Source organism: Mya arenaria, chromosome 12 (assembly GCF_026914265.1).
Source record: "Mya arenaria isolate MELC-2E11 chromosome 12, ASM2691426v1".
Lineage (NCBI taxonomy): Eukaryota > Metazoa > Mollusca > Bivalvia > Myida > Myidae > Mya > Mya arenaria.
The window spans coordinates 24,523,548-24,545,170 of NC_069133.1; the positions used below are offsets into that span (position 1 = coordinate 24,523,548).

At 34.3% G+C, this 21,623-nt stretch overlaps 1 protein-coding gene across 1 annotated transcript; it reads left to right on the forward strand.

The window, feature by feature from the left end:
- The first annotated feature begins 4,482 nt into the window (after window positions 1-4,482).
- Window positions 4,483-5,613, forward strand: LOC128210566 (G-protein coupled receptor dmsr-1-like). Its single transcript, XM_052914917.1, has one exon. It carries the CDS (start codon window positions 4,483-4,485, stop codon window positions 5,611-5,613), a length of 1,131 nt encoding a protein of 376 aa, XP_052770877.1.
- The last annotated feature ends 16,010 nt before the right edge of the window (window positions 5,614-21,623 follow it).

Genomic DNA, 21,623 nt, shown 5'->3' on the forward strand with positions numbered 1-21,623 from the left:
TTATTTTTATGTCTAACTTCTTTTCAAACAAATAAAACAATTTAATACTTAAGAATGTAAGAACACAAACAATACTATAAAATTGCAGCATAAAACTATAGCAACATTTACGTAAGCCAATGATATGTCCACATGTTTTCCGACTAATATACAGTCAATAGATATACAAATCAATACCTCTTACATAAATTGTTATATGACAAGATGTGTAATGAAATAAACATAACATTAAAATGTGAGTCCAGCCATGTGAAATCTTTCAATGTTAAGTATCATCAACAAAGCTTTATAAATGAATTTTTGTTTTCAAATTATACTGATTTCAAATTACTTAGAATTGTTTCATACATCACATTATTCAAACAAACCTCGACTAAATGCTGGATTCCCGTACGAACATCATGTTGAGGTATAGAAGCAGTCGGTTAATAAAAATATCTGATAAAATATTCAATTTTCGAAAATAAAGGCGGTAATACGTCGAATAAAACAACAATATGGTGTGTTGCTTTCAATCATGATTCAAACAAAAGTAAGCTCCATCAAACATAAATGTGTTTCGTCTTCAACATGATCCTCAAATTGTCAACCCTTTAAACTATTAATTTAATTATTTCTTAAAATATATTTATTGAGTTTAATCAATTAAAACTCTACTATGAAAACAATTTGCATGGCGCATTTTTCATATCATTTTAGCTACTTACTTTTTTGGACAAACAATAAGCTTGATCATATTAAAGGCATTTATAATCGTTTTTCCTTCAAAGTACTGTCGATAACATAGTTGACATAACCAGTCGGTGACATCGCTGTCTTACCAAAGCCAAGAACAAACATTACTTGGATTTACAAATCCCTGTAGTTTCCAAGTATCTGAAAAATCATCAAATTTCGAAGACTTTGATAGTATGTGCAGACGTTATTGTCTTACTTAATAAATGGTCTTATTCTACGTAATTGAAATGGAAATACAATAATTACCTCAACAGTTAAAATGTAAAATTAGTCAGGAAAGATAATTAATACGTCTGGCTCACCAGATGACAAAGCCAAAACGAACAAAAAGTCAAACAAGACAGAGTATTCATAAGAAGCATCCGCAAAAATCGTTCCCTATCCAGTATTAAATTGTACTGTTTACGCTGAAAATTGTCCATCAAACTGAACAAAATGGCACAAGTGAACGCTAGTAAAAGTGAAGTAAAATGTCAATTTGTCTTATGTGGCATATTGTTTGGCACTTTTGCGCTAACGAGGTACCGTATTTCACACATCCCTTCAAAGGCGACGTTTAAGTCTGTAAGGTGTAAATTATCATTCAGTTTTACTCCGAACATATCATATAGAACATTTCTAGACGCAGCTTTCGTAAAGAAAGTACCATTGGTTCGCTTTGATATGTACAGATGGTTTAAGTACGTTGTTGTTGAGTTGCAAATTATATGATCAACAAGTTTTTTAAATAAGTATGTACATTTACATTGATAATAAACAAACATTTACCAATTGACTGTAATGTTAAAGTAAAAACATTGAAGTTGCATTCAATGAAATAAATCCAAGATTTATGCAAATTCACATATAACAACAATCTATTTTTATTACATTTTTAAGAAGTATTCATTTTTGTGAATAGGTTTTAATGAATCATTAGCATAAGAATCTCTAGTTAATAGCAGTGTGATTGTATTCTTCATATTTAACAACTTAAATCTACTTAAAGATTCCTTATACGACCAGATTAAATACACTTTGAATGATTAATTTGATAGGATCCGCCGTTTTTATTGTCAACAATTAGGTTTTCTTCAGAAACGGGATTGTCTTGAATATCAAAGTCGGATTCATTTCATAGAAAATCCTGTTTGTCAGAGAAAATTCGTATATCTCATCTTTCAATGTGTTTGTTCACGATAATTAATTTTCATCAGGCTTCTAATATGAAAGGTTCATGCGCATCTAAGTTCGATATATACGATAAAATCGTCGTACTTCAAGGCTATATGTATGAACTTTTAAAATGAATAGTAGGGTTTTTTTCAGAAAGAAGCTGTCACGAAAAAGAATAATAAGATAATTAAAGGGATATAGATTTGCTTAAAATCTACTTTTGAATTACTCGTTTAGTAGGAATGCCAAAGCCCTCGCTGACAAGTCGAAAATATTTACAGCAATATGTACCAAAATAAACTATTTAAGTCATCATTAGTCTATCTTTGTGTGTGACTTTGCGTCTCGCTCATTGAGTGTATGTTGGGCATAACGTGTGTGACGTTTAAATGTTTGACTTCTGAGGCCATATCACTTCTTGAGTCTTAATTGCAGACTCAGGCTCAGATAACTTCATTCTTAAATCTTTCAAAATATTAATAGTATAACCAAGGCCCTTCGGTAATTATTCTTCCCACAGGGGCAATTATCAACCAAATCGGAAGCTCTGCAAATAAATCTACTGCCTATTACCTTGTGACTTCCTCTGTGTTAATATTTGCGGTGCCTTATTTCCAATTAGTATTGCGCACGTGTTTGAAAGTTGTAAACAATAAAACTGCAGGGACAAGAATCGAATCGAAGCGTTTTCCTTACCGTGCTATATTTTACACTCGTTTTCAACAATATCTTGCTGACTACTTTTATTATGCTCGTTTTGTATATTTTCACGTCAGACGAAGCAATAAAATACATTTAAGTTACGAGAGAAGCTTTCTAGAAGAAAAGAGCAATTCATGTTACATTTTTAAGTTCATATAACCACTTTTTGGATCGGTGATTAAGTTTTAGGCCTTATTTTACATTAAAAGTGAGCATTGTTAGGCATAGTAAATTGTATAACGGTGAATAACAGCATAATGTGATACGTCATTATCACCATGTACATTAGGCTTTTAATCGAGGATTGCCGAAGTTATGATTTGGAAATGGTTTTATGGAGTGTCATTAGCGTTTTTATGATAGTATACACATCTTAAAGTGTTTATATTTGGCATCTGTGAAGATGACAGCAAAGATTACCACCAGTTATGTTAATTGTAACTTATTGATGACACACGCAGACAAGATGGGCACACCATTAGAAAATTATATTGAAATGTTTATTATGTATAAATAAGGAATTAATGAAAACTATTTTTTTCTGTAAGTCTTGTGTGTCTTTTGTTTGGCTGCCAGTTAGTCTTATTCTGAGTTCAGTGAGACAAGGTGACCTTGTTTGTCTAAGAATATTAGTTTGCTTATACGACACAAGAACTACCCCGTGCATTGTAGAATTATTCAATGGTTTTAATCTATAAAATTGAATAGGTATATTTTAAGAAACAATTAAAATAATAGTTTTGAAGATTGACATGTTGAATACGAAACATGTAGATGTGATTGTTATATACAGCTTACTTTTGTTTGAATCATGGTTTTGTGCAATATCAAGTTTGTTTCATTTGATGAAATTACAGCACCTAGGTTTCGAAAATCGCATTTTTATGAGGTATTTTAACCGACTTCTCCGTTAGTTCACCACGAAGTTCGATGGAGAATTCAGCCTTTAGTCGAGTTTTGTTTAAACCATGTGATGTACGAAACAATTCTAAGTACTTCGAAATCAGTCAAATTTGAAAACAAACCTTCATTTAATATATAACTTTGTTGATGGTACTATGCATGAAAAGATTCCACATGGCTATACACAATTATAACGCTTTGATTATAATACTTTGCATGGGAATATTCAATGTAAAATGACTCACATTTTTAAGGTTATGTTTATTTCAGGTCATGCGAGTATCTGTGATTCATTGAATCCAATAAAATAGATCGTCAGGACGTTGACTACAAAATCAATCGCTGCCTCATTTCACACGGCTCTCATTTACTTAACGCTAAACGACTCTGGCCAAACAGTTGAGAATATTGCTAAGAATTTCATTAAATATTAACATTTTCTTTAAACAACGACAAATGATAAATGTTCTGACGGAATGTTACAATTAAATTTCCCAAGCTGATCCTTGTGAACATAAATTTGGAGAAACAGATAATCAGTGACTTGCTTAGTAGTTCCAGTGGAAACGCAGCCTTAAAATGTTTAATGATCTAGAAAACGTGTCAAAATTAAATGGACGTAAACAGCTCACAATATTCGACTATAAATGACAATCTGAAACGAAGCTCGAGAAAAAACAATGTAATTCTTGGAAGGACTAAATATACATTGAAACAGCGTGCGAGTGCTCGTTAATTTTCTATTCGCAGTTTGTACCAAATCTTGATATGGGAATACGACCGAAACACAAAGACAATCGATAAATACTGCTTCAATTTAACGGACGGATGGTCATTTGTGATAAGTTGCTTAGTTTAACAACAATTGCTCCGTTTTAGGACAGTTTTTTTGAGCGACACTTCAAATACTTTGAAGCAATAAACTTGATAAACTGTTATATTAATTGCATTGGAATTTACATACACGGCAAAAACCCGAGAGCAATGGTTCCCAACGTGAACGTAACTTCTGCTGACGGCATACTGAACGTTCAGCCGTCGGGACTGATGGAGTTATCGATAGGTTATGCTATGGTACATGGCTACATCAGTGCGTGTGTATGTATGTTTGGATTTTTAGCAAATATAGCAAATATTGTAGTTCTTACCAGACCAAATATGATTAGCTCTACAAATATAATTTTGACTTGGCTTGCTGTAGCTGATCTGTTTACCATGTTGGACTATTTCCCTTTCGCCATGCACTTCTACATATTCAAAGACAGTGATTTGGAATTTCCCAAAACAAGAGGCTATGGATGGATTATATATCTTTTATTTCATGCCAGTTTCAGCGTTGTGTGCCATTCAGCAGCTATCTGGTTGACTATAACATTAGCAACATTTCGATTCATTTGCATCTGGTTTCCAACGACTGGAAGACAACATTGCTCTGTACCTAGAGCAAAACAGTGTGTCGCTGTGATTATATGCGTTATCATTGTATTGTGTATACCCAATATCATCATAAATAACTTCGCACCATATAACAAAAATGCCAATACTAATAGAACACATTTTGATATTTGTTACACTATTTCGTACAGACGCGGAGGTGCCTTTGACCATGTTGACATGATTAACAAAATGATACAAGCAACTATCTTTAAAATCGTCCCCAGTATTTTGCTTACACTATTGACAGTTTTGCTCATGACGGCCATGCACACTGCCTACAAGAAACGGATGCGTCTCCGGAACCAGGGTCGTCGTGAAGAGTCAGACCGGCACGGTGAACACAACCGAACCACCGGTATGCTCCTGGCCATCGTCGTACTTTTCTTCATCACTGAACTGCCACAAGGAATACTGACAATACTAACTCTGATCAGTGACAATTTTTTCTACCAAGTGTATTTGCCTTTGGGAGATATTTTTGACATAATGGCTCTTAGTAACAATGCTATTAACTTTGTTCTGTACTGCACTATGTCACGGCAGTTTAGAGTAACATTTGTCGCAACATTCTGTAGGTTTTGTCCAAAGAAGCGGCCCGGATGGATGCCAATGAAATTGGTCAGCTCTAAAACAGAACAAAACGGCATTAATTCGGTAACGGAACAAACCCACGTGTAGCGATAGCCTCAATCGTGAATAAGATCATTATAACTCATATAGGCGTCCAACTTGTAAGTTATCCAGTCGATACTGTTTAATACGCATTTGCGAAATTTGCTCTTGTATAAATGTTTCATTTATCGTTTTGTAACGATAATCGTCTGAAACTGTTCATTTAAAGATAACTAAGCTTACACCTGTATAAGCTCATGGAATGGAAGAATAGGACTTCACAGTTTTGTAATCGTTAAAGTGTATATAATTAAGCACACGGCGACACTCTTTAAACAATTTTTATATGATTTATTAACTTTGACTACAGTGATCATGTTAATGTAAACTTCTTTTGTATAAAAACGCAAAATCTATCAATGTCATTTGAATGATATAATTTAAAACCGTAAGAACTTTCAACTAAATTATTGTTTTATTTCAAGCAACCTTTGGTCTCCTGCAGAGTTTCCAATCTAAGTTGTTTTTGTTGTTATCTGATATCCATACCATATGAAAGATATTAATAGGCCGTGACTTGAAATTCCAACCCCCAAATGGTCAATGAAATCAGTTTAAGATATACAGTGCGTATTTATTTATGACGCATTCAGTAAGCACCAAACTGAGAAAAATTGTACATTGAAGAAGTGAAAAATAGTGCCTCGAAATTGATACATTCACGTGAATCGTTTCGTAAAGAAATGTGATAATTAAAACATTTAATTTCAATTGCTGATCCAGAAAATATACTTTAACAATATTTGCCATTTTGAACAATAATACCCATCACTATTCGTTTTAAATCATTGCGTATTTGAAACATACATTCCATATTTTTATCTGAAAGGAATGACGAGAAAACTTTGATAACATTTAGAAATATTCATTCATTAAAACAGATTTGTGTTTGCAATAGGTATATTTTGATAACATGTTATAACTCTCAGAAATGTTAGATAACTCGTGTACAAATTAATTTGATGGTGGAACTGTACTCTAATTTTATGTATTCTCATTTCTTTTCTTTATTTTACGATAATCATCAATTTCGATCTGGGGATTTGATTTTATATGTGATTACTAAATATAAAACAGTAGTATACTAATATCAAATTTTAGATGGACAGTTATTAAATGGTTATATGTTTTGTTATAAATTCTGATTTTTATAAGAAGGAGTTGATCGTCATGTATCATGGATTTCGAAATAAAATGTAAAACGAATATATTGTGTATTTTTAAAACACGTTTTGCATTTGAATTTGCATTCAAAATGCACCCCCCCACCCCCTAAGAACTTATGATGTGGTTTTCAAATGTGTGTTCATCCTTTATTTCTTAATACAGTAAGGGGATGGAAGTCATTCAACTACAGTATTAATACACCATGCAGCTCACAATTGTTTGAAAGCAATTATTTCACAGAATCCCTTATTAATGGGATTGGACACCAGATAATACCATTGCAAGAAAAAGAGACAATTGTCAACAATTGTCAAAAACTAAAATAAAATTTATGGTTGTGCACAACGCATGGAATCTTACTAACAAACGACATGTTTTATTTTTTGCATTTTTTTCCAACTGGACATTCGCTTGGTTTGTCAACCATGTTAATCCATGTAAATCTAAAACTATTTGTTTATGTATCTGTACTTATCATGTGACTTTCACATGCTTAATATGCTCATTTTAAACGGGGAAAACATAGCGTATTATTTTTAAACGAGTAAACACCACTGAGACGGCGACGAAATAATCTTTTAATCGCGTTAAATGATATATTATCAGTCTCATACTAGTTGTTGTTGTTGATTCGGCTAGGCTTGTTTTGAGCTAATGCTTAATTTTTCGATTTGGACCATCTGGTGTTCAGTCCTTTTAAAGTGTATATGGTTCGGAATCAGCAACCATCGGATGAGTAGGGGGCAATGATAATGTATTGGCTGTCATGGTTTCAATCCCCACATCAGGTGCACTTATCCGGATCCGTTATGTTTTACCAACCTGTAAACAACAAAATTCGGTACGCATGGTAAAGCTTAAAAAAGTATTACATAAGTATAAAATGGGTGGTGACGGGGGGGCGTGTAGTACTTCATCGTTTAATTCTGTAAGATTTTCCTAGATTTGATTATTCTGGATAATAATTAAAATGTGTGATGTGTGATAGTGGTGGAATAGGGAAGGGGGGTATCCATTATTTAAATGAAATAAACTGCAATATCATAGACGGTGAAAAGAATTTAACATGTCTTTTTATCGACGATTCCGACGGCTACATACAACTAATTATTAAAATATAAAGTTTATTTTTTATTGAAATCGCATTTCGACTTTATTACCTTCACTCAGGATAAAAACATTCACTTATTTCGCTGTTTAAAGGGCATTTATCGTGCTATTTTTCATAAATTGGTAAGATTTGCGGGGTTTTTTTCGTAAAATTTCATTGAATTTCTGGAATTCTCAAATGAAAGAAATGACATTCAAAAAATCAATAAAAAGAATTTCTTCACTTAAGAGCAAAGAAATTGGGTTCAGATGACCATCCTCAGCGTATTAGGGATGTTATTCAGTATTCGGGGTCATTGTTGTGCGTAAACTGTTCAGATGACTGTCCATGATGCTTTATTATGCAAATCTGGCTGCATGAGAAATATAATGAAGAATTTAAAGAAAAATTATTGAGTGGCAACCTCAGCTTCCGGAATATAAAAATGGAGTTCGGATGACCATCGTATTAGGGGTGTTATTCAGTGTTCGGGGTCATTGTTGTGCGTAAACTGTTTAGGGGACTGTCCGCGTTGCTTTAGAATGCAATCATAGCTTAGGGGATGAATAACCATCCCCCAATATATTAGGGTAGTATTTCAGTATTCGAGGTTGTTGCTGTTCGTAAACTGTTCCAAGGATTGTTAGAGTGGATTAAGAATGCAACTCTGGTTGCAAACGAAATTAAATCCGGAATAAACATTAGGTGTCTATAGGGATTTAATTTGATTTTCGGGGTCATTGTTGTTGGTAAATTGTTTAGAGAATGTCCGCGTTGCATTAGAGTGCAACTCGGAATAAAGTAAATTGGGGGTGGGATGACCATCCTCAGCGTATTAGGGTTGTAAATTAGTATTCGGGGTCATTGTTCTGTTAAAACTGTTCAGGGGGCTGTCCGTTTTGCTCACGAATGCAATTCTGCTTGCATTAATAATGTAATCCGGATTTGAAAAGCATGCTGGTCGCTTGACCATCCTCAGCATATTGGTGTAATTCAGTATTCGGGGCCACTGCTGTTCGTAAACTGTTCAGAAGATCGGTTTTGCTTACGCATGCGACTCTGGCTGCATAAAAAATGTAATCCAGATTTAAAAAGTTGGGCCCGGGTGAACATCGTCAGCGAATTGGTGTGTAATTCAGAATTCGGGATCACTGCTGTGCGTAAACTGTTCAAAAGACTACCAGCGTTACTTTAGAATGCAACTCTGGCTGCATGAGCAATGTAATACGGAAAAAAAATTGGGTCGGGTGACCATCCTCAGAATCTTAGGGGTGTTATTCAGTATTCGGGGTCATTGCTGTGCGTTAACTATTTAAGGGCCTGTTTGCATTGCTCTCGAATGCAACTCTGGCTGCATGAGCAAATAATCCGCAATAAAGAAAATTAGGGTCCGGGATATGATCCTCAGCGTAATATAGGGGCGTAATTCAGAATTCGTGAACATTGCTGTACGTAAACTGTTCAGGGGACTGTCCGCGTTGCTTTAGAATGCAACTCTGGTTGCATGAGCAATGTTATCCGGAATAAAACATTTGCTGGTCGGTATACCATCCTCAGTGTAATAGGGGTGTAATTGAGTATTCGAGGTAATTGCTGTTCGTGAACTGTTCAGGAGATTGTCCACGTTGCTATAGAATGCAACTCTTGCTGCATTATCAATGTAATCCGGAATAAAAAAGCTTGCGGTCGGTTGACTATACTCAGCGTATTAGGGGTGTTATTTAGCATTAAGGATTCATTGCTGTTCGAAAACTGTTCAGGGGACTTTCCGCGTTGCTTTTTAATGCAACACTGGCTGCTTAAGCAATGTAATTCGGAATAAAACATGGACGTCGGTTGACCATCATCGTAGTAGGGGTATAGTTTGTTATATGGATCATTGCTGGATGTTAACAGTACAGGGGACCGTCACCGTTGTTTCAGAATGCAACTCTGGCAGCATAAGCATTGTTATCCGGAAAAAGAAAATTGGGGGTCGAATGCCATCCTTAGCGTATTAGAGGTGTTATTCAGTATCCGGAGACATTGCTGTGGGTGCACTGTTCAGGGGACTGTCTGCTTTTCTTTAGAATGCAACTCTGCATGTACTCTGGAATACAAAAATAGGGTTCGGGTGACCATCCTCAGCGTATTCGGGGTTTTATTCAGTATTTGGGTCATTGCTGTGCGTAAACTGTTTAGGAAACCAACCGCGTTGCTGTAGAATGCAACTTTATGTTTAAGCCATAAATTTGGGATTCGGTTACCATCATCAGCGTATTAAGGGTGTAATTACGTATTCGGGGTCTTTTCTGTGCAAATACTGTTCAGTGGACTGTCATTGTTTTTTTAGGATGCAACTCTGACTGCGTAAGGAATTAATTCCGGATTAAAAATGTACTTTCTGAATAAAAAACTTCCATAGCGTATTAAGGTATTCCTTAGTGTTCGGTGTCATTGCTATGTGTAAACTGTTTATATGACTGTTCGTTTTGCTTTAAAATACGACTCTGGCTGCATAAGCAATTTACTGCGGATTTAAACAAAACGGGATCGGTTGACCATCTTCAGCGTATTAGGGGTGTTATTTAGTATTCGGAGTCATTGCTGTGCCTGTTTAAGGAACTGTCAGCATTGCTTTAGAATGCAACTCCGGCTGCATGAGGTAAGTAATCCGGAATAAAGATAACTTGAGGCCGGGTGACCATCCTGAGCGTATTAGGGGTGTTATTCAGTATTCGGTGTCATTGCTATGCCTAAACTGCTCAGATGACTGTTAAAATACGAATCTGGCTGCATAAGCAATTAATTCCGGATTAAAATATTGGGGATCTTTTGACCATCTTCAGCGTATTAGGAGTGCTATTTAACATTCGGAGTTATTGCTGTGCTTTAACTTTTCAAGGGATTGTCAGCATTGCTTTAGAATGCAACTCCGTCTAGATGAACAATGTAATCCGAAATAAAGATAACAGGTGGCCGGGTGACCATCCTCCGCGTATAAGGGGTGTATTATATATGGAATCCGACAATAAACAAATATTGACTTGACTTGAATTCAGTATTCGGGGTCATTGCTATTCGTAAACTGTTCACGAAACTGTCTGCGTTGCTTTGAAATGCAACTTTGGCTGCATGCGCAATGTAATTTTAAATAAAAACATTGGGGGTCGTTTAACCATTCTCATCGTATTGAGGTTTTATTCAGTACTCGGGGTCATTGCTGTGCTTAAACTGTTCAAGGCATCGTCCGCGATGCTTTAGAATGCAATTCTGACTGCATGTCGAAATGACGCGATTAAAAAATTGGGGGTCAGATGGCCATCCTCAGCGTATTCGCGGTGTATTTCAGTATCCGGGGTAATAGCAGTGAAACAAACTGGAAATTGGACTGTCCGCGTTGCATTCTATCCAATACTGAATAACAAACCTAGTAGTTGCAAATTTGTAAAGTAAATCTTGATTGCATTGTTCATTTAGCCGGAGTTGCATTCGAAAGCAACGCAGACAATCCCTATACAGTTAACGCACAGCAATGACCCCGAATACTGAATATTGAATAACACCCCTAATACGCTGAGGATGGTCAATCGACCTCCATTATTTTTCCCGGATTAAATTGCTCATGCAGCCAGAGTTTCATTCTAAAGCAAAGCAGAGAGTCCCCTGAACTTTGACCTTATTTCCTGATCCTCAAATTGGTCATCCGACCATCGCAATGTAACGTAATTTTCTTCTATTCTCTAGAAAGCCTCTTTCGTAGCTTAACTCACTTTTTATTGCCAAATAGCATCATCCGTTTTACATCGTAGACACAATCAAATAAATGGGAACTTCCTCTAAGCCTTTCTTAATTAGTTTTTTTCGCTTCCTTTCGATTAAAATGGAATCTAGTTCGATTGTCTTTCAAACTTTAAAGTACAAAAATTATCAGATTTAAAACGTCGAAGTTCATGTTCAGATACTCATTTTTATTACTAATTTTATTGATAAAAATGTTTGTTTAATAACAAAGCTGTAGTATTTTTGCCTCTTTATATCAGTTATCAAATCCCATCTTATTTCCCTCAGCTGTAGAATTTCAATTTAACAGACAAAACGTGTATTTTGAATGCGATGTTCACTGTACCATTCAGATAGTAAATAAATCGTTGAAATGATATGGCATAACATAACGTGAAAACAATGTGGAAATTTGATGTTCAATGATAGGGCATAATTTAAAGTAAAACAATATGGAAATTTGATTACGGTAATTATTTAATTTCTGCTATTTCATTTTGCAGATGCTTTGTCAGATACAATTCCTTCAATGATATTTAATGTGTCACCTATACTCACACTGAACATAGTACATCAAACGGGTACTGATGTTTGTTTTTTAACATTCGATAAAGTATGTGCTCAAAAAAACTCCTAGGCTAAGGACAAGTCTATATTCCATTTTTATTTTTAATCTCATTAGAGCTTGGAAACGCGGCAAGCCTTGCTAGCAAGCCTGTCTTATCATGTCTTGTCACTACAATTTCACTGGATGCAAAGTTGAAACACATGTACAATCCTTATTCGTCAGAACGAACCTTAAATTTGATCAAGATTGTGAGGTAAGTCTTGGGTTTTAGACAGTTAATTGGTTCGCTGATTACAAAATTAATACTTGTTTATGTAACTGAATGGGATCTGGTATTTTACTGGGGGTTTTATGTATTGGATTTGTTAAGAATCACAAGACCAAGGGGTTTGTAAAAATCAATATTTCAAACATGGTAATGCTTAAATAGAACATAGTTTAGAGGAATATTGTAACTAATCCAAGCTGCATAAATATTTCTGAAATTAAGTGAACATTTTGAACCTATTTACATAGAATGATTCTTGTATACCATTTTATTAGTAAAAGAACTAAGTAATATGTATTCTAGGCTTTGGTAACACATCATTATTTTAGTATTGTTTTGTTAATCGATGGTTCTTTGAGAGGAATTATAAGTATTGTTAATACCTTAATAATAATCACAGTCAAGTATTGTCTCTGAACACCTAGAATCTTACAAGAAAATAAGAAATTAACTTACATTGTATAATTGAATCAAGGTATTATTATAATTTTTAAATATTCGTTAATACGTTGAAAAGATGGTGAAATAGAAAAACCCAGACTTACATGTGTTCGTCTTATGAAGCTGACTATATTGATATTTTGCTTGACAGCTGGACAGAAACTACGTTTCTAAAACAAACTGAAAAAAACTATATCTCTTTTTTTTAACCGAATGCTTCTGTATTTCACTATAATATTTGAAACAATATTCAACCCCAATGTTTTGGAGCGAGTATTTCACGTAGATACTTGCTTTCCTAAGGTTTCAAAAAAAACTATGTGTGATTGAACAAAGAGTGTATAATTTATACATATGATGCTTGATTTTGAATTTCCAAATTTAAACTTAATTTAATTTTCATTTTTATTTCGCCCCCTAACTCCTATTTCGCTCCGCAACATTATGAGACTAAAATAAAGTTATTGTAGCGTTTTGGCTGGTGTCGGAGATGCACCTAGTCGATCCCACACATTAGCAGTTTTATCATACATGAAAAACACCTTTTTCTCTTGTGATCAACACATGTTCATAACTTGTCGTTTTTTCTCTTATACATCTTGAGGGTCATTTTCAAAACCATCCTTCATGTATTTAATTTTACTGAGAGTAATTACTTGGGAAAAATAGTATAACTGTCGCTGGCAATTGGTTTAAAATCTTTAAAAAAAATACGTTTTTATTTTTTATTTTGCACGCTCGTTCTAAGCACCCTGTCCAAAGTCCGTAGAACAAAAATGTTATTGTTGTTGCCTTATTGGCACTGGTCTAGGAGAGGCTGTTGGTCAATCTCACACATTGAAAGAATGGTGTTTGACAATAAGTGAGAACGTATTTCTCTCATGGGAACGACACATGTTTGTAACATACAGTACGTTTTATTCTAAATTCGTATTCATTAAGACTGAATATAATTAAATGTATTGGAAAACAAAGGGTTTGGTCGTAGCTCATGTGCAAGGAGTAGCCTTTAGATTCGACCTCTGCTTCAATCAAATAATTTATATATCAATTTTAGCGCATCGAAATCAGTAGAATTTATAATTATTGAGAATGGGCGGAGTGAGCATAGCGAACGGGTCTTTTTTAATCATTAATTATTACTTCAGGTCATCGTATAACTTAGAGAGACCAAGGTTCCCTCAACGTTTTAGAGACAGGATCCGATTATTGAGTCGCCTGTCAGTGTGTTTAAGAGACCACGGTTCCCTTTATGTCGAGAGAGGGGATCCGATAATTGAATCGCCTATCAGGGTGTTTAAGAGACCACGGTTCCCTTTATGTCGAGAGACAGGATCCGATAATTGAGTCGCCTGTCAGTGTGTTTATGAGACCACGGTTCCCTCAATGTCGAGAGACAGGATCCGATAATTGAGTCGCCTGTCAGTGTGTTTAAGAGACCACGGTTCCTCAATGTCAATAGACAGGATCCGATCATTGAGCCACCTGTCAGTGTATTTAAGAGACCAAGGTTCCCTCAATGTCGAGAGACAGGGTTCGATCATTGAGTCGCCTGTCAGTGTGTTTAAGAGACCAAGGTTCCCTCAATGTCGAGAGACAGGATCCGATAATTGAGTCGCCTGTCAGTGTGTTTAAGAGACCACGGTTCCTCAATGTCAATAGACAGGATCCGATCATTGAGCCACCTGTCAGTGTATTTAAGAGACCAAGGTTCCCTCAATGTCGAGAGACAGGGCTCGATCATTGAGTCGCCTGTCAGTGTGTTTAAGAGACCAAGGTTCCCTCAATGTCGAGAGACAGGGTTCGATCATTGAGTCGCCTGTCAGTGTGTTTAAGAGACCAAGGTTCCCTCAATGTCGAGAGACAGGGTTCGATTATTGAGCCACCTGTCAGTGTATTTAAGAGACCACGGTTCCCTCAATGTCGAGAGACAGGATCCGATCATTGAGTCGCATGTCAGTGTGTTTAAGAGACCAAGGTTCCCTCAATGTCGAGAGACAGGATCCGATAATTGAATCGCCTGTCAGTGTGTTTAAGAGACCAAGGTTCCCTCAATGTCGAGAGACAGGGTTCGATTATTGAGCCACCTGTCAGTGTGTTTAAGAGACCAAGGTTCCCTCAATGTCGAGAGACAGGATCCGATCACTGAGTCGCCTGTCAGTGTGTTTAAGAGACCACAGTTCCCTTTATGTCGAGAGACAGGATCCGATCATTGAGCCACCTGTCAGTGTGTTTAAGAGACCACGGTTCCCTCAATGTCGAGAGACAGGATCCAATCATTGAGTCGCATGTCAGTTTGTTTAAGAAACCACGGTTCCCTTTATGTCGAGAGACAGGATCCGATCATTGAGTCGCATGTCAGTTTGTTTAAGAAACCACGGTTCCCTTTATGTTGCGAGACAGGATCCGATCATTGAGTTGCATGTAAGTGTGTTTAAGAGACCAAGGTTCCCTCAAGGTCGAGAGACATGATTCGAGTATTGAATTGTCTGTCAGTGTGTTTAAGAGACCATGGTTGTCTCAATGCTGAGGTACAGGTCGTCTGTCCTGTTTAAGAGACCAAGTTTCCCTCAATTTTGACAGACAGGATCCGATTATTGGTTCGTTGCCAGGGTATTTAATTAAAATGCTTCCCTTGAAATGATCAGATTAATAAGTAATATTCTGTTGTTTCCTTATGACTGATAATCCATCGTGTGGGCGACACAGTTACAGAAGCGTTTTATTACGTCAGCCGAAGGGATTTAAACACCCTATTAGTTTTTTACTGCATTCTCACGTCGAGTATTTTCATTTTACGATCTGTTCTTATTTATATGTTAATGATATTAAGACTTTTTGTTTTGTTCATTGTATATTGGTAAACAGCAATGACTAGATATCTTTGAATTTGTCTTACCAAACGATGCAAAAGTTATTCATTGAAATAGCGAAAAATGATTGCTATGTGTGTATCATTGATACTGCGTCAGATCTATCCGACAATCAGAGAACCTTAAACTATGCATGTGGTTTCAGACAAGGTTAACTATGTATTCTAAATAAAATAAGTAAAAAATACAGACGAAGAGTTTTATTGTCTCTCGATATAGCTACTACGATGAATATTGTGTATATAATGTTCATAACTTAAATCTTCGACGCAAATTTGCATTCAATTTATTACAAAATACACTCTTCTTTCTATAGTTGATGTCCAACATAAAATATCTCCCCTTACCAGAGACAAAAAGCATTAATGGAATGCATACTACATTGTACACGCCAATCTAAATGAGTTTCTATTATCGTTTTTTTTTCAATATAAGAGATTATAACAACTCAGATCTTATGAACTTTACCACAAAATTTCAATTGATGGAATTTGTTTGGAAAGCATTTCTGAATTCTAAAATCCGTTAAAGTTTACTAACAAACAGCCTGATTAATGCTGTCTTTCCCCATGATATAAACACATTTGCAAAGCTAACAAAACGATTTAACGTAAATCATTATAGAAGGGAAGATAATTTTTCAAAGTTTATGACCATCGAAGCTTTAAACCTACACGATTTAGAAAACGAACAGTTTGAACAATATTTATTTCATCATACATTTACCTAGATTTTATATTTTGGCAAAACAAAGTAAATTGTAAATCATAGAAAACACAAGAAAAAGATAATGATTATGCACAAAAAAACAAACAAAATATACTGACAGAATAGAGAATAAAGCTAAAGCTTATTAAATAGCTCGCTTCTGTCAAGCCAGTACAACTGTGCTTTTTGCTGTAATTGGTTGATTGTCTGCATGGTATGGTGTCAATGTCATCTCGATGAGTTGAATAAAATGATAAATTAATAGATAAATAAAGATGAGAATAAAAACGATTTTTGTTCGAATCAAATGATTTATAAAACTAGATATTTTAACTAGTATTAGAGCTTTGAAATCAGTAACATTTTAAAACACGGATTCTTGTATAACACTTTGCTAATAATACAGTACGAGTAATCATTCAGCAGTGTCAAAATCAAATTTCCAATGTTTGTATATTTCAGATCCTGCGCGTTTCTGTGATCCATTGTGATTAATAAACAAAATCGTCACGACATTGACGAACTGCAGAATCAATCGCTGCCTCATTATACACGGCTCCCAATGACTTAACGCTCAACGACGCTTGCCAAACAATCAGGATATTACTAAATATTAAATTCAATATTTACGCCTCCTTTTAACAACAACGAAAGATAAAGATATCCAACGCAGTATTGAAATTCCCAAGATGTAACTCGTTTACATTAGCTTGGAGTCCCTTAATCAGTGGTTTGCTTATTCAATCCAGCGGACAGGAAGCCTTAGAGTGGTTAATGATCTATAAAACGTGCCATCGTTGAGCGGATTTTAATAGGTATTAAGATACTAATTATGAATGGCGAGTTGAAAATAGGCTCAATTAAAATAATGTAATTCAAGGGAACAGTAAATTAGCATAAGAATGTATGTTAATTTACTGTACACAGTTTATACTGAACATTTATATGGGATTGGTCCTGGAGCACAAACTAAATAAAAAGATTGGTGTATTTTATATTACCCATTCGTAGTTTTTGTTCATGTAAAGTGGTTCATCCAGTATCTTATAACGAATATTGTCTGACAAAATTCATTTCAGAATACCTAGGTTAAATTGTATTTAAACTTATATTTAAAGAAAATAAAAGTCTGATATGCCGCATTCTTATAAACCTCTCCGTGTTACAGTAACCAACCTGACGCTACTGTAATAAAACACGGCTCCGAAAGTTATTTTACTGAACTGGCTTCATGCTAAACGTGTATTTCCCGGAACGTCTAAGATGCTTTTCTAATTTTCGGAAATGCGAAAGAATATTTATTTATTTTTATATCCATTTTACTTCTCAATTTTAATTTACCGATCGTGTAAAGCCTCCTTGTGCAAAAATATACTCACAAAGAGCTTTTAACTCAAGTATTGTATAAAACCACGCACTATTTTATCTCCTGTAGTGTTTTCAATCCAAGTAGCTTTGTCATGTTTGTCCTATATCCATACGACAAAAACAAATTCATACGCCCGTTGCTTGTTTCGTCATTCCAAAATGCAACTTCAAATCGTTATCAAATTACTACTCTGGAGTGCATAAATATAACAAGAGACGTGCGTCTGAATATGATATGCGTTTGAATTAAGGACAGCGATGCAAGCATGGTGGTAGCATGCAAGCATGTCCCTTTTCAGGGACACCTTTGAAAACAGATCTAAGTCAGGATATTGTTTTGTAAAATTTCGTGATGAAACCGAATTTCGCTTAAAATGTGCATTAATCTCGTCTAAAACTTAAGTTTAAAACATATGTTAAGAATTGTTTGCCATTTTGTTTAAAGATAAGCTATTTTCAAAGGAGTACTTTCTGAATATTTTTGATTCAATGTATTTCATGTCCTTTATCATGTTTCGAACGTTTGTTAAAAGCCTGCAGCCAATTGTATAAAACTGAACAACTCTTTGGTTTGGCTAAAAGTTAGACAAAATGTTCATTGATTGGTCAGTATTTATGCAATAATGAGTATTCACCAATCAAATAATTTAAATGAGACAACTAGCCAATAGATAACCTGTGGACAACTTATCAAGGTTTTATACAATTGGCTGCTGGTGTTTAACCATTTTAGAAATATTTATGTGATAACCAATTGCGATAAAAAGCATGTATGCAAAACAATAATAAGCGCCATATGATATATTTTTGAATAAAATCATAAACTAACAAAATATTGTATCATGACAGAATGTACACAAAAACACGTGACAAAACGCTTTATAAAATTCAAACTGTTTGCCACATTCTCCCTCCCCTTCTACGGAATTCTTAACGGTATGCTTTTCTAAAAGTGTATATAAATAACAATCATCATTTACGGTTATCCACCATTGGGCGATTGGGGCCTTAGGGACTAACAGGCTGTAATATGCGTTACATTTATGTTGTTAAATGCATATATATATATATATATATATATATATATATATATATATATGAGACTAGCCAATAGATAACCTGTGTATATATATGTATATATATTTTAAAATAAAAACTGGCATAATAAATGCATTTTTCGCGCTAATAATGAAATTAAGAAATGGTCTATTACCAAATATTTTGATATTAAGCAAAATAAAGCATAATATTATGCTTTTACTATAAATAATTGTATTTTTAAAGCAAAACAAAGAATATCAATTCCGTAAAATAATGTACGTTACCTATATATGTCTGTTTTTAATGAAATATGCCCATGGTTTTCCTTACAAAAGATTTTTATAATATGTGTGTCTGTTTGTTTATGTTAACATATGACCTTTATTGCATAAACCTGAATGCCAATATCATGCGAAATCTAAATGCAATAAAAAAGCGCATGAAAAATAACAAATGAAACATGAATCTTTAATCCAAAAACAGGGAACCATAGTTCGTACTGATATTTGATGAAGATTTAAACTGATTCGAACTGATGGACTTGTTGATAAATATAAAAATTGTGTTATTTACTAGGTAAAAACAGTATTGCGCGATTTTTATATTGTCATTGCCCAACATAAAAGGAATGTTACATCATGTTTAATTACTACCAATGCCATGATTGTATATTATTGCCACTTCTCCTCGATTGCTATGTCTTTAAACTTCATTTTCATTTAGAAGTAGTATGTTTGCTTTATTCAAGTTGGATCTCTGCTAAGTTGTACTGAGAAAAATGTATGCAAAAATATTACAACAAAAAATTATTGTAAAATTTAATTTGTCAACATATAATGTTTTTTTTTCATCGCACAAGTTTGACCTAGAAAATTCAGTTTAATTACTAAGCAATTTTAGAGGTGGAATATTCGCTTCTGAATTATTGTATTTAATGCTAGTCCCAGTCTGAGATTGTCATGTTAAAGACAAAACTATCAAAACGGCTTCTGTTGCTCTCGTCCTTAAGTTCGATGTAAGAAATCTTGGAGTAAATAAATTTCAAACCCAAAAAGTTGTCTCTGGTGTATATGTTTCCTGTGACAATTCCAGTAGCTGATAACTTGCGATTATTTTGTTTAAATCACAAGTATCAGACGCCAAGCAGGAAAGGGAAACAGTTTAGTTGAAAACTTTTCAACTTCATCATTTTTACTTTCAATTATCTTATTGATGATATATATTGACTGTTTAAAATGATTTTCAATTTTGATTGTATATTTTAAGAAAAAAATACATAAGACAATTATATTTAAATGAAAGAGCAGCATTTCTTTTTAATTTAATTTCAATATAGTCTAATTGTGCTTTAATTGTCTTCAATGCTTGCCGATTCAATTATTTAGTTTTGTAATCTAGACGTCTAAAATAAAAATTATAGTATCTAAATGAATCATAATGCTTCGGTGCTTATAAATCAAAAAAGGATTGTTTTTCTTGCCGACTAAAATATCACATGCAAAATAGGTCGAAAGAAATAAAATTATATCTTTATGTGATAATGTCACGCTTAACCCATACGGTATTCAGTTTCGGACAATTGTCAAAAGATTCTCGTTTATGGTGATTAGGAATCGTATTATTATTTTGCTTCAAAATACAACCAAAATACATAATTAATAAAACCCGTCGTATATTTGGCTCTAAAAATTGTCGAAATTGTCTCGTGCATACATATTGATAAGGTTTCGAACTCTTTTCTCTTTTTATTACAGTAAAAAAAATACATCAATAACATATTTAGAAAAAAAACGAATGATTTTAATATTCGAAGTCATTTTCTTACGAAGTCATGTTCTTAAAGACAAATATCTCTCAGAATGATATTCTTTCCCCGATAAGACTAAATATATTTGTAGTTTAACTTATTTCAATGTCATTGGCAATACGCTGAAACCATAGATTCATAATGGTATATAAAGATAAGTCAACGTTTGGGGCATCATTATTGGTATCAGTGATGAGTTAAATACAATAAATACATGGGAATGTCATATATGCACGAAACGATTGTATTAGTAAAAGTGAAGAAATGTTCCAATCACCATTAACTCGAGCAAGTTCCTTTAAATGTGTTGTATTTATGCGGCTTTACAGCGGAAGTGAACGCAGAAACACTTTTTGGGAGAATCACTTCGCCGAAATTCTCAAACAGCTCAACGTCTTGTCATTTATTCAGGAGATTTCCATTAGCGAAGAGGTTTTGAACAAATTAAACTTTACAACGTTTTAACAATGTTAACTCTGTTCATTTGCACCTTTAATATTGACATATTCAGTTAAAATAAACATTTTTCTCGTTTTACAGAGCTATGAACGTAGTTTACACCCGGCAATGTCTGCAGATGCATTATCAGACACCTTCTCCAAATGTTAAGGAGACAAAAGTATTATTACAAGACATTTCAAGCCTGAAATAGAATTCATTACTGACGAGCCTTTTGAAATTGGGACTTTTAGAGATGGTTATGAAATATTTCTGACAATCGAGATATGTACTTTTATTAAATACCTTACAGGAAACTGTCGACTCGGTTCTTGAAATGAATTAGTATAGCTATATTTTCAATAGGATGTAATGTATTGGATTGTAGAAGTCCATAAACATTGCACCGTTACGACTAAAAGCGTACAAGGTAGACTTAAACTGCGCTCTGACTTTAATCAGATATCAAAGTTGTGTTGTAATAA